The sequence below is a fragment of the Eschrichtius robustus genome, chromosome 1, assembly GCF_028021215.1.
Source record: "Eschrichtius robustus isolate mEscRob2 chromosome 1, mEscRob2.pri, whole genome shotgun sequence".
NCBI lineage: Eukaryota > Metazoa > Chordata > Mammalia > Artiodactyla > Eschrichtiidae > Eschrichtius > Eschrichtius robustus.
The window spans coordinates 5,306,873-5,319,449 of NC_090824.1; the positions used below are offsets into that span (position 1 = coordinate 5,306,873).

The 12,577-nt window shown below is 44.2% G+C and overlaps 1 protein-coding gene across 4 annotated transcripts in view; it reads right to left on the reverse strand.

Annotated features, from left to right (window-relative positions):
• EML1 (EMAP like 1) overlaps positions 1–12,577 on the reverse strand; it is a 145,360-nt gene that overhangs the window by 14,494 nt on the left and 118,289 nt on the right. For all 4 annotated transcript variants that reach the window (XM_068540703.1, XM_068540693.1, XM_068540722.1 and 1 more), the window contains 2 exons: positions 10,691–10,758; positions 7,823–7,911 (listed from right to left, as the gene is read on the reverse strand). In XM_068540703.1, the coding sequence (XP_068396804.1) occupies positions 7,823–7,911; positions 10,691–10,758 (157 nt within the window). The remainder of the gene's footprint in view (positions 1–7,822; positions 7,912–10,690; positions 10,759–12,577) is intronic.

Consider the following 12,577-nt stretch of genomic DNA (forward strand, 5'->3'; position numbering starts at 1 on the left):
ACTGATAAATATGATTATAATTTTTGTGACTTTCATCTGAAATATTACTGGCTTTTAATCTTTGTTTTCCAGATAAGGGAACCTTTCCCCTTAAGCTAATTATGACTTACAGCAGTTTAGTAAATTATACCTTTGTAAACAGAATTGAAGCATTTATCTTTTCTCTTTACCTGACCTCTCCAGAATTTGGAAACTCTTAGGTTCCCAGCAGCCTTTCCAGGTGAATAAGGAAGGCCCTTTCCTGGCAGGTGCAGTAACCTCAAGATATTTTGGACCTTGAGAAAAGAGCAATTCACCTAAGTCTATAGGTATCGCAGGCAGAATCTAATGGCAAGTCTTTGGTGTGGCTTTCCTGGCTTTGAGAGGGCTTTTGAAAGTTCAATTTGAGATTCCCTATGAAAAGTTCCAGCAAAGCCAAATTGAAAAGAGCCTATATGATCAATTACATTTATGTAAGTAATCAGGCCAAGTTTACTGAAACCAGACGTATTTTGCAAACAATTTAGTCTTAATTTGACTATATTTGGTAAAAATGAGGATTATCTATTTATTTAACATAGAATTGTGTATATTTATTTAAAAGCCTGCATTTTCTTCCCTGGACTTAAAACAAAGCACAGCACGTTGAATGCTGGCCACGTGACTAAATACGAAATTTCTCTTCACTCACACGTGAATCTGGGCTGGGGATGGGCATCAGATTAAGTTCTTTTTTTTCATCCTTAAGACTATTTCAAGGTCAAGTTATTTGCTTTGTTAGTTTTTCAAATATTTATTAGCTAAAATGAGGATAATTTGGAAAGAAAAATTATGTTTCAATAATACACCCTTGTGGATACTGAGGTTTTATATATATTGAGGTTTCTGTATTTACTACCTACATCCAAGACGCTTCTTTGTTGCTATGTTACATTAAAGTTTAACTGAATTATTAACAGGATATTCTAAGCTTGTTTCTGAAGCTGAATAGTTAGTTATCTTTGGATGAAGATCAGATGCACCATGACCTGCACCCAGGAGATTATGAATACTGTAAAAGACATTTTTTAAAGAACTCTCTCTCCAACCTAGATGGAAGGACCCTTATCAGGTACTCTGCACAGTGAAAGTGAAGGGAATTGACTCCTGAATTCATATTCCCCACTTAAAAAGGGCCTCCGCACCAGACTGCTCTACCTCTACCTTTGAGGACTGCTAACCTCAAACTCACCTTAAAACAACCATCAAGCCAGGTAGAGAAGATGACAACAACAGTAGACCGGTGGTCCACAAATCCAGACTAGGTCTGGAAGACCCATCCTACCAGTTCAATTGAACTGTTTACTAAATGTTTGTCTCCCTATCAAAATTGAAGGTTACTGTTTTATTTTTAGCTATATTTTTGCCCCAAAGTTCAGGATGGAAAAAAACTTCTTTAGTAAAGTTATCACAGAGTATAGCTATGGGGGGAAAATCTAACCAATTGGTGGATCTGTCGTCAAATTCCTTGGTCAATACAAGACCGATATAAGCCCCTCATAATACGTATCGCTGACTGTTCGGGTTTTCCTAATGTGACCACTCACCCAGACTAACCTCTCTCTGGCCTAATCTTTCAGGTTCAAACTTCTCAACATATTAATATGTCCATCCCTTGTCTGATACTATCCTCAGACCTTAGAGACCGAGCACAACTTACCCTAGGGCCCCTTGATCTGTCCCTTACTGAACTGAAAAATGTCTTGAAGAGAAAAATGCAAGTAAATTATGCCAGCAACTACTGTATATTAAATACCATGCAAATGACTTTTGGAAAGTCTACAAGAGAAGTGATCCATAGTTTAATATTGTGTTGACAGGCTTCTCTGGTGGCGCAATGGTTAAGAATCCATCTGCCAATGCAGGGGACACAGGTTCAAGCCCTGGTCCGGGAAGATCCCACATGCTGCGGAGCAACTAAGCCCATGCACCACAACTACTGAGCCTGCGCTCTAGAGCCTGCGAGCCACAACTACTGAGCCCACACGCCACAACTACTGAAGCCCACACGCCTAGAGCCTCTGCTCCGCAACAAGAGAAGCCACCGCAATGAGAAGCCTGCGCACCGCCACGAAGAGTAGCCCCCACTCACCGCAACTAGAGAAAAGCCCGTGCACAGCAACGAAGACCCAACGCAGCCAAAAATAAATAAATAAATAAATTTATAAAAAAAAAATTGTGTTGACAAAACTCCCAATTCATGAGGCTATCAATGAGAGCACTCTGGGAGGGATCACCTGTGCTCCCCCAGGTTTTGTCTTCATAGGTGGTATTGGAATTGACCCACCTTCCCAAGGATGGGCACATAAATTTCTTAAAAGCTGACAAATAGAAGGTTTACTCTTATTGGGACATTATGTTACTCCATTGTCTGTACATCAGGAAATAGATGAACCTCCTTTGTCTCTTCATTACAGAGTCAAGAGAACCATGTTAGCAAGATACTAAGATACCTGGTGGCAAAATCTTTGGGGAATCTTAATTCCTAGTGCAGGATATATGGTTTACATATTGTTACAAAAAAGATGATCAGAAATCTATCAGCCACCATTGGTTAAATAGCCAAAGATATGGCAAGAAGCATTGCAGCACAACAGACATCCCTAAATTCCTTAGCCCAAGTAACATTAGATAACAGGGCTGCCTTAGATTTTCTACTGGCTAAACAAGGGGGTGTTTGTGCTATTATTGCTCATACTGTTTGTTGCACTTATATCAGTACCTCTGGAGAAACTGAGATGCACCTAGAAAGAATGTCCCAAAAGGCAAAACGGTTATAAGATATAAGAAAAACTGACCCTTTAAATGATCTGTTTGGTTGGCTCCCCTCAGATATAGGCAATTTCTTTGTTCTGCTTGACAGATGATTATCATTTTCATAATGTGTATTATTATTCTTTTCCTAGCCATCAAGTTACTCATGACATATATCACTGCTTGCTTTAAGCCTACTGCTAAAAGCACATGTACAATGTTTGCATGACAATTTGATACAACTGAAAAAATATATAGCCTATAAAATGTTTCCCAATTAGCATACCTCTGTACTTGTTCACTATGTCTGCTTAGTTTCCCCCTAATGTGCATAACTAGGCAAATCTCCATACATATATAAACAACAAAAAAGAGGCCAAGCACCAAGGGACATGATGGACACAGGGCAGGCAGCAACCACCCTGACATCAAGGGACAAACATTTTGATCATCAACGCTTTCTATTGAAAGATTTATGATCAAAAGAGGCAATTAACGCAAAAATTTTCACATACTGAGACATGGAGAAATCATTCTGGCTTATACATGATTTAACCTGAATTTTACACTAACTAAAACAGTCTGTTTGTGGCTTATCAAACATACATCTGCTTTAATCACTAAAGAAAAGGGTGCACTGACCAGAAGTAAAGAATGTCCATGTTAATTTACATTCCCACCAACAGTGCAAGAGGGTTCCCTTTTCTCCACACACTCTCCAGCATTTATTGTTTCTAGATTTTTTGATGATGGCCATTCTGACTGGTGTGAGGTGATACCTCACTGTAGTTTTGATTTGCATTTCTCTAATGATTAGTGATGTTGAGCATCCTTTCATGTGTTTGTTGGCAATATGTATATCTTCGAACCTAGGGGCAGGACAGGAATAAAGACGCAGACGTAGAGAATGGACTTGAGGACACGGGGAGGGGGAAGGGTAAGCTGGGACGAAGTGAGAGTGGCATGGACATATATACACTACCAAATGTAAAATAGATAGCTAGTGGGAAGCAGCCACATAGCACAGGGAGATCAGCTCGGTGCTTTGTGACCACCTAGAGGGGTGGGATAGGGAGGGTGGGAGGGAGACGCAAGAGGGAGGAGATATGGGGAAATATGTATATGTATAGCTGATTCACTTTGTTATAAAGCAGAAACTAACACACCATTGTAAAGCAATTATACTCTAAGAAAGATGTTAAAAAAAAAAAAAAAGAAGAATGTCCATGTTAAAAATAAGGATCAAATGCCTCCTTTCCTAGGATGCCAAAGCTGTTACTCCTTCAATGATAAGACTCCCTTCCTAGGCACCAGGTGCCATACTGACTTGCTGTGTACATGTTGATCTGTTTTTTTTTAACCTTGCAGAAATCTACCCTTGACTTGTTTGATGTTCTTTGTTCTGACAAGACATAAAACTGCTGAAAACCACACTTCTCTGGAGAAGTTCCTCAGAGTTATCTGAGAGGCCATCTCCCGGGCAATAGTCCTCAGTTTGACTCCAAGAAAGCTCTTTTCTACCCCTATTATAGACTGGTTTATTGATTATTTCCCTCGACACTGCCTATGTCACTGACTGCAAAGGCAGCATTTATCACGGTCAAGCCTGGCAGCTGGAGTGTATTGGTCCTTCCCAGCATCCTGGGGGTGAGCTCCACTCATAAAGTTCAAGAATTGTTTGCTTTTCCTCTAGCTGCTAGCACAACATCCAGAACTTGCATGAGACTGAAGGAATGAGAAAAAAGCCCTCATAGTTTGATGTCTTCTCTTAGCAAAGCACAGCTCAGGGAGCCACTGGGAGATGGCTGCAAATGCAGGCTGGGATTTGGCAGCAGTTTCCTGTGTGGCAGCCTGTGTTTGGGCATCTAATTGTGTGTGTGTGTGTGTGTGTGTCTAAAATCTGTAAATACCTGAATCCGAAAAGGAGCCAGCCGGTTATCTACAATAGTATAGCCCACGTGCCTGAAAAATCTCGTGTGCAACCAGAAAACTCATAATGACGATCACAGTGTGCTTTGCATCTAGTCAGATGCACTGTAGTTAGTCTGTCTGCATTCATGCATCAACTAATATTCACCGAGCATCTATTCTGTCTATGTATATATTACCTCCTCTTTGTACTCTGTTGCATCTCCTCCCAGCTAGGTGCTGGGCATACAGTGCTGAACAAAACACTATGGGACTCGGGGCCACAGCCCGAGGATCTGGGGCCACCACCACTGCCACTGCTGCTGATGACATCACATCACCCATGCCATCTGCATAATGCTCTGCTCTTCAGAGGGCACGTTCACACCTCCTCTTTTGGTTGAGCCCCACAATAACCTGTCTGATTTGACAAGGGACAGCTGGCTAATGAAGAGAGGGCACTGGATCCACATGCAGGTCGCCCTGATTTGGCCCAGGCTCATCACCTCTGCCCCACACAGCCTCCAGTCAATGACTCTAAAACCTGAGAGGCAGAGTTACTGGTAGTGAGAGCTCTCTGGTCTCCAGGGGACAGTCATTAGTATAACTGACAAGAAATAGAAATGGACTCCCGAAAGGACCCTGCTATGTTAGCAGGAGCTAATAGATATCTGAGGGCTTTCTAGAAAAGCAGCTGTAGGTGAGGCCCTCCTGCACCCAGCAGAGGTTCAAAATAACTAAGAAAATGATGAGAAGCACGTAGGAGGATGCAAAATATTGCCCAGGATGAACAGAACGAAATAGGACACTTAAAATGTCGAGTGAAGTAAGGTACTTCTCAACATGGAGAAAAGGTCCCCAAGGTGGCTGTGCAGTTGTCTGTTTAGGATGAGAAGTTATAAGTCTTTGGGTGCAAGGGTCTAAAAAGGGTATTCTTTCTATAAGGTTACCTCTAGAGAACAAGAACATAGCCCCACCATGAGATAGGTACGACCATCTATCAGCTTATAAAATAGAAGACTCCTACAGAGTGATGGCAAGTCTTGGCCAAGTATTTCCAAGGACTAAAACTGCTATTTCCAGTAGCGTTCACATAGCTGAAGGTCCGACATATCACAGAGAAAGAGTGCTTCCTAAACCAAAAGCATAAATGATGAGGCTTAGAAACAATGACCTACCCAGTAGCCATGAGCATCCCAGGAACCCAAGCTGTCAAAAGGACTCAGGAGCCAAACTGAAGTGGCCAATAATGGATAAACTGTTCCACGTACCATAACCATCACAGACTGAAACTTACCAAATACACTTACATTCATAATGGCACCAAAACCCCCACCAGCAGCAACTGATCATTGTTAAAGGGAGCAGAGAACAAACTCACTATCTTGGAAACTGGTAAATAAAGGGAAAGAAACTAAGCATTTATCTTGGTTAACTCTACCATATGACTGGGTAACAAAATAGTATACTATTTGGGTAACAAAAAGTAGATGAAGGGAAGTTTCTCTTTATAGAAGTACTATATCTGATAAATGAAGAAAGGCTAAAATAGAAAAACCAGTCCCCTTATGGATCTAAGTGTTGGGCAGTGACGGCTCTAATGGCATAGACAGCGAGACAAGCAGACCTCATGTGTCTCTTGTAGGAAGAGGAGACCAATACACATAGAGCCGGAAGAGGATCTAGATCCCAAATTACATTACAGGAAATATGGGGGACAGAGGGACACGTTAAGCAACACCACAGAGATGCACTCACAAAAATCCAGAGTGTGGAAAATGCTCTGGGAAAAATGAAGCAGCTTCTTCAACAAATGAACTGCAAGTGAGGGTGGCGTGTGTTTGCCTGTGTGTGTGGAGAGAGAGAGAGAGAGAGAGAGAGGGCGCCTATGAGAGAGAGAGAGAGAGAGAGAGAGGGCGCCTATGAGAGAGAGAGAAAGAGAGAGAGAGAGAGAGAGAGAGAGAGAGGGCACCTATGGAGTAAAAGAGACTTATGAGTACAAAATGTACATATGGGGACTTCTTCCCTGGCAGTCCAGTGGTTAGAACTCCGAGCTTTCACTGCTGAGGGTGTGGGTTCGATCCCTGATCGGGGAACTAAGATCCCGCAAGACGTGAGGCGCGGCCAAAAAAAAAGAAACCAACCAAAATGGACATATGATCAATGTTCCTAGCAGCATTATTCATAATAGCCAAAACACAGAAACAATCCAAATATCCCCTAACTGTTGAATGGATAAACCAAACATGACATAACCGTAAAATGGGATACTATCTAGCAATTAAAAAGGAATAAACTACTGATACACATACAATAACATGAATAACCTCACAAACATTATTTTAACTTAAAGAAGTCAGATGCAACAGGTGACGTGTTGTACGACTCCACTGATATGAAATGTTCAGAAAAGGCCATTTATGTTGCCTAGGGCTGGGGGTGGGAGTAGAGATTAATTACTAATAGGCAGGGAGGGAACTTTTGGGGGTGATGGGAAGGTTCTAGAACTGGATGGTGGTGATGGTCGCACAACTCTACAAATTTACTAAGAATCACTGAATTGCACATTCATAAAGAGAAATATTGTATGTAAATTATACCTCAATAAAGCTGTTAAAAAAGGGTCCTCATCTTTTTTAGATCTCTCTATTTATTAACATTAACAGATGAAAGGATAAGATGTCTGGGAACGGCTTCAGCAACAACATGGGAGGGGGCAGTGGGTGGGGCTATGGGTGAACAAAATGGCTAAGAGTCGATAATTGCTGAAGCTGGGTGATGGGTACATGGGGGTTCGTTACGCTATTCTGTCCAATTTTGTCCCTGTTTGAAATTTTCCGTAATAAAAAGTTAAAAAACACACAAGTAAACTGTTCCAAAGGCACCTGGCAAGAAAGCATGAGTGCATGAGAGGCTATTATAAATATAATAAAGGTTCTTTTTGACATGCTGAAACAAACAAACAAAAAAACCCACACAAGCATAGTGACCCAAAGAAGGGAGGTTGAGAACGCCCAAGTGCCACAATTATGTGCAGATATAGTTTAAATTTCGCTCTTGAGGGGGCTTGTGAATGTTTTTCTTTAAAGACATCTACAGAGAACTTCATCAATCTGTCAGAGTGAATGGACCGTATTCTAACCTGGTGAGTAACGCATTACAGACAGCTGTTCATTTCCATCCGTGTGGACGGTGACCAAGTCTTTCGTTTCTGTGTCAAACACGAACCACCTGTTGTAAACATGGGGAAAAGTACAAATCAGTTGTTTAGTGAGAAAATGAAGACTATTACAGTCGCAGCAAGGCTATTAAAAACAATTAACCTAAGAGTTTGAAAATGCTCTGTATTTGCTTAATAAGAATTCTTATTCCCAGCTTTCATTTAAAGAAAATTTCCTACATATGAGCATTTCCTAAAGATAGGAGCAGCAAACTGGGTACTATGGGAAATGATTCAGTTACTGATGCTATGGCAGGGCTCCCTGGTGTTTGAGTTTTGTCACTTACACATTAAAGGAGAGAAAGCCCTGGGCAGGGAAGATGAACCAACACCTACCCCCAGCCTGTGGCCAGAGGAAGCAGCAAAGGGGCCACTGCACAAGCTCACTCAGAGATCTGGCCCAGGGCAAGGCAGGATGGGTATAGGAGGATGGGGCCGGGAAAACATCCAGTGCTGCTGCAAGCAGAGCTGGGCCAGCATCTGACCTTCCGTGATGCTGGTGTGCAACCAGCTGGGTGAAAGAAATGACCCAGAGAATGGCAGAAGGGCGAGTAGAGGACTGGCCTTTGAATTTAGCCTCTCTGGGCTCAGTTTCCCCAACTGTAAAATGGGAATAAAGGCCCAGAATGACTTTGCAGGCCCAGCGTCCAATCAGTCAAATTATAATGGACATGGAAGTGCGCCGAATCCTCTAATCAGGACACGGTACTCAGTCAATGTTCGTTAAATGGCGGGAAGATTGAACTCTCCTGCCCACATGTTCTCAAGTAGTGGCAGTGAGTGGGACCCCAGTGTTTTCGACCCCAGTGTTTTCAGGGATGAAAAGGAATGTGGACTCCCTGCTGCTGCCGTTTCAAACCTTGATGACACACATCCATCGGCGTGTCCACTGAGCCGGAGTCACTATCCACTCAGGGCCCTAATCAGCACCACTCAAGGGGACTGGCTGACCCCTGACATCTGGATTTGGCGTCTCAGCTTTGCTTCCTTGCATCTTTAACAACCATTTACCTTTAATGTGTGCTATTTAACTTTTTTTTTTTTAATATAAATTTATTTATTTATTTTTGGCTGCCTTGGGTTGCTGCACGTGGGCTTTCTCTAGTTGTGGCGAGCGGGGGCTTCTCTTCATTGCGGTGCGCGGGCTTCTCATTGTGGTGGCTTCTCTTGTTGCGGAGCATGGGCTCTAGGCGTGCGGGCTTCAGTAGTTGTGGCGCACGGGCTTAGTTGCTCCACCGCACGTAGGATCTTCCTGGACCAGGGCTCGAACCCGTGTCCCCTGCATTGGCAGGCAGATTCTTAACCACTGCACCACCAGGGAAGTCCCTGTGCTATTTAACTTTAACAGAGGTCAGAAGAGAAGAAGCAGAGAGACTGGGCTGTCTGGGCTGTGCCTTTGAAACATCGTGTTAACCTGCCCCATCGAGAGCTAAGCCCGGTACCAGGACCAGGGGTGGGGGAGGCATAAACGAGGGGAAGGATTAGGTTGCATGTTCCATCTCTCTTCCTCCTACAGGACACTGTCTGTGATTCTGAGCAGCTGGCACTGTCCCATACCCTGTCCTGCCACAGAGTCAGCACGTAGCTGACGGCAGTAACTGGCTGGCAGCCATTCATCAGAGCCTGCTGAGTTGGAAGCTTCAGATGTCTCTAAGAGAGGTCAAAGGAGTGTGAGTGTGTGTGTGTGTGTGTGCAGACATTTTCACGAACGATTCTGTTGGATAGAAGGTGCCCAACTCTTAAGATGTTGCCACCTATGACTTACAAATGGTTACTCTTTCTTTATACATACTCTAAGTTCCTAGCAACAGAATCTAAGTGGTATTCCTTTTTTTTGAAGCACAGTTGCTGTACAATATTTTATAAGTTACAAGCGTACAATGTAGTGATTCACAATTTTTAAAGCTTACACTCCATTTATAGTTATTATAAAATATTGGCTATATTCCCCATGGTGTACAATATATCCTTGTAGCTTACTGTATACTTAATAGTTTGTACCTCTTACTCCCCTACCCCTGTGTTGCCCCTCCCCACTTCCCTCTCCATAAGTGGTACGCTCTTTGGAGAGGAGGGGATCACCAGTGGTATATGAATTAAGCTATAATACGTGTAGATACTATGAGAAACAATATAAAAGTATGATCGAATCTTATGAAACAATGATATAATAATAACCACCGAAATCGCCTGCCAGGCAACCCCAGGAGCTGCTTCATCCATTGTCTCCCTCAGTCATCAGTGTACGGCCAGGCAGATATATCGTCACAATTTACAGAGGAAGAAACAAACTCAGAGAGGTTATGTAACTGGCTCAAAGACACACTGCGGCTACGTGGTAAAGCTGGGATTCAAGCGCAGAGCTAGGGCCTGGCATATCAGAGGCGCTTTGGCAAATAAGTGTTGGCTGAATCAGACATGAGGCTCAGGATCTGGGCAGTTTCTAAAAGTCTGACAGGGCAGCGAGAAAAAGCATTTAAAATCCGCAGTGCTTTGAAATGCTTTGTTGCCCCATTCCGAAGCTGAGAAGCCCCACAGTCCTGTGTGTGCGGAGCTGGGGCCTCTTCTGGGAGAGGGGTCCACAGCTTCCCTCGGGTTTTCCCAAAGTCCAAAACGTGAAGGGCCACTGCCTCAGGTTTCACTTTCGAGCTCGGACTTAATTCCCGGCAAGTCATTAGGAGCTGAGAGAGGCAGCCGAGAGCTACCCTGTGCCTGTCGCTGGGGACACACAGACAACAAGCCTCTTTCCCGTGAACTCTGAAAGCCCAAGCCATGCTGACATGCACTTACCTCCCAGTCAGCGTTCCGACTGCAACCACAGACCCTGAAGGATGAAAACCAGAAGACTGAGCTGGGTCCTAGAACATTGTAAAGGAAGTGTAAATGGACGGCCAGACACCGCGCGGCCACATAAAACACTCGCAGGCACGGCTCTCACCCCTTAGCGCTACCTGGCCCCACTTAAAAAACCTCCTCCCTCTCCAGAGAGGAAAACATTTTCCTACTTTAAGGAAGGTCATGTCTCAATAACACTAAATTTTTTTTCTTTTTTTTTAAGGGATAGTTAGGGAGTTTTGGGATTGACATGGACACACTGTTATATTTAAATTTATTTATTTATTTATTTATTTATGGCTGTGCTGGGTCTTCGTCTCTGTGCGAGGGCTTTCTCTAGTTGCGGCGAGCGGGGGCCACTCTTCATCGCAGTGCGCGGGCCTCTCACTATCGCGGCCTCTCTTGTTGCGGAGCACAGGCTTCAGACGCGCAGGCTCAGTAGTTGTGGCTCACGGGCTTAGTTGCTCCGCGGCATGTGGGAACTTCCTGGACCAGGGCTCGAACCCGTGTCCCCTGCATTGGCAGGTGGATTCTCAACCACTGCGCCACCAGGGAAGCCAACACTAAATTTTTATCCCCTTATAATTTTTCTCCTTCTTATATCCTTTCACAGCTACAGTCATCAGATGACAGATCAACAAAGACACGTTCTTCCTCCAAGTCTTGGAAGTTCCTTCAGTTGACCCCCATGCTGAATGGGAAACTTGTGTTCGATCTGTCTGGAATTACGACCCCTGCACCCAATGCCATCAGGTCGATACTGGGTGAACGCCCCCCACTGGGTAAAAGACACCACGGTAACCCCAGACAGATCTCAAGGTGAGCAGGGCACATTCCAGGTTTGGCTCTAGTGGGACATGTACGTGTTTGTTCCTAACAAGGTGCAACAAGACTGATGAGAGAGGTAAAAGGAGCTGGAGAGGGAGCATTAGGTGAAGTCAGACGGGGAAGCTGGGCCGAGGCATCCCGGTGCTGGAAGCCTTTGACTCGGGCCTTCCGGTATAGGTGAAGGCGGACGTGGACACACCAATATTTTTTTTGGATCGAGTGTTAAGGGGACAACAATATGATCAAGGAGGTAGAAGCATCACAGTGTGGGGCATATGTGAGGAATGGCAGGTAGAGTCAGCGGGTTTACAGGGTGGGGAACGGGACAGCGCATGGATGATACTAGTAACGTGGGCTGCCCTGCCATGTCAAGGACGGTGATCACTGGGAAAAACGCAGTGAGAATAACTTTTTCTTTTCACTAAAAAGAACGACGTGATCGAATCTATGTTTTAGATCACTTGGTAGGAGTGCTCAGGACGAACTGAAGTGAGAAGAGATTAATCACAGGGAGAACAAGAAAATAGTAGCACTGGAAATGGAAATGGAAGGAGGCACTGAGATACCACTGGAGAAACCGAAGAAAAAAGAGAGAGACCAGAGAGAAACTCTTCAGGGACTGATGACATTACTGCAATGCTTTTCCAAAGCGGGAGCTGTGATTAAGCTCAGGGCCTCCACTGACACACAGAGAGAAATCATGTGCACTTGAAGCTTTACTGCCTAGTTGATTTGAGGCTCATAACATTTTTGAGATGAAGACACTTCAGTGTTTCTGTCTAGTGGCCAGTGGGTAAAGAAGCTACGGAACTGCAGATCTTTTTGGGCTCCGGTTTGGCGCCCGTGCCCTGATGCCAGGCTGGTGATGGAGTAACTGGCATTGCTTTCGGCCAGGCTGCCGTGTAGACCGAGGCCGCAGGGAAGGCTGCTCTCCTGGACCATCACTGTCCCTGATGCATCAGTGGCTGCCAGCTCTGCGCCAGCCCTTCATGTATTCGCCATTGCATCTGGTCC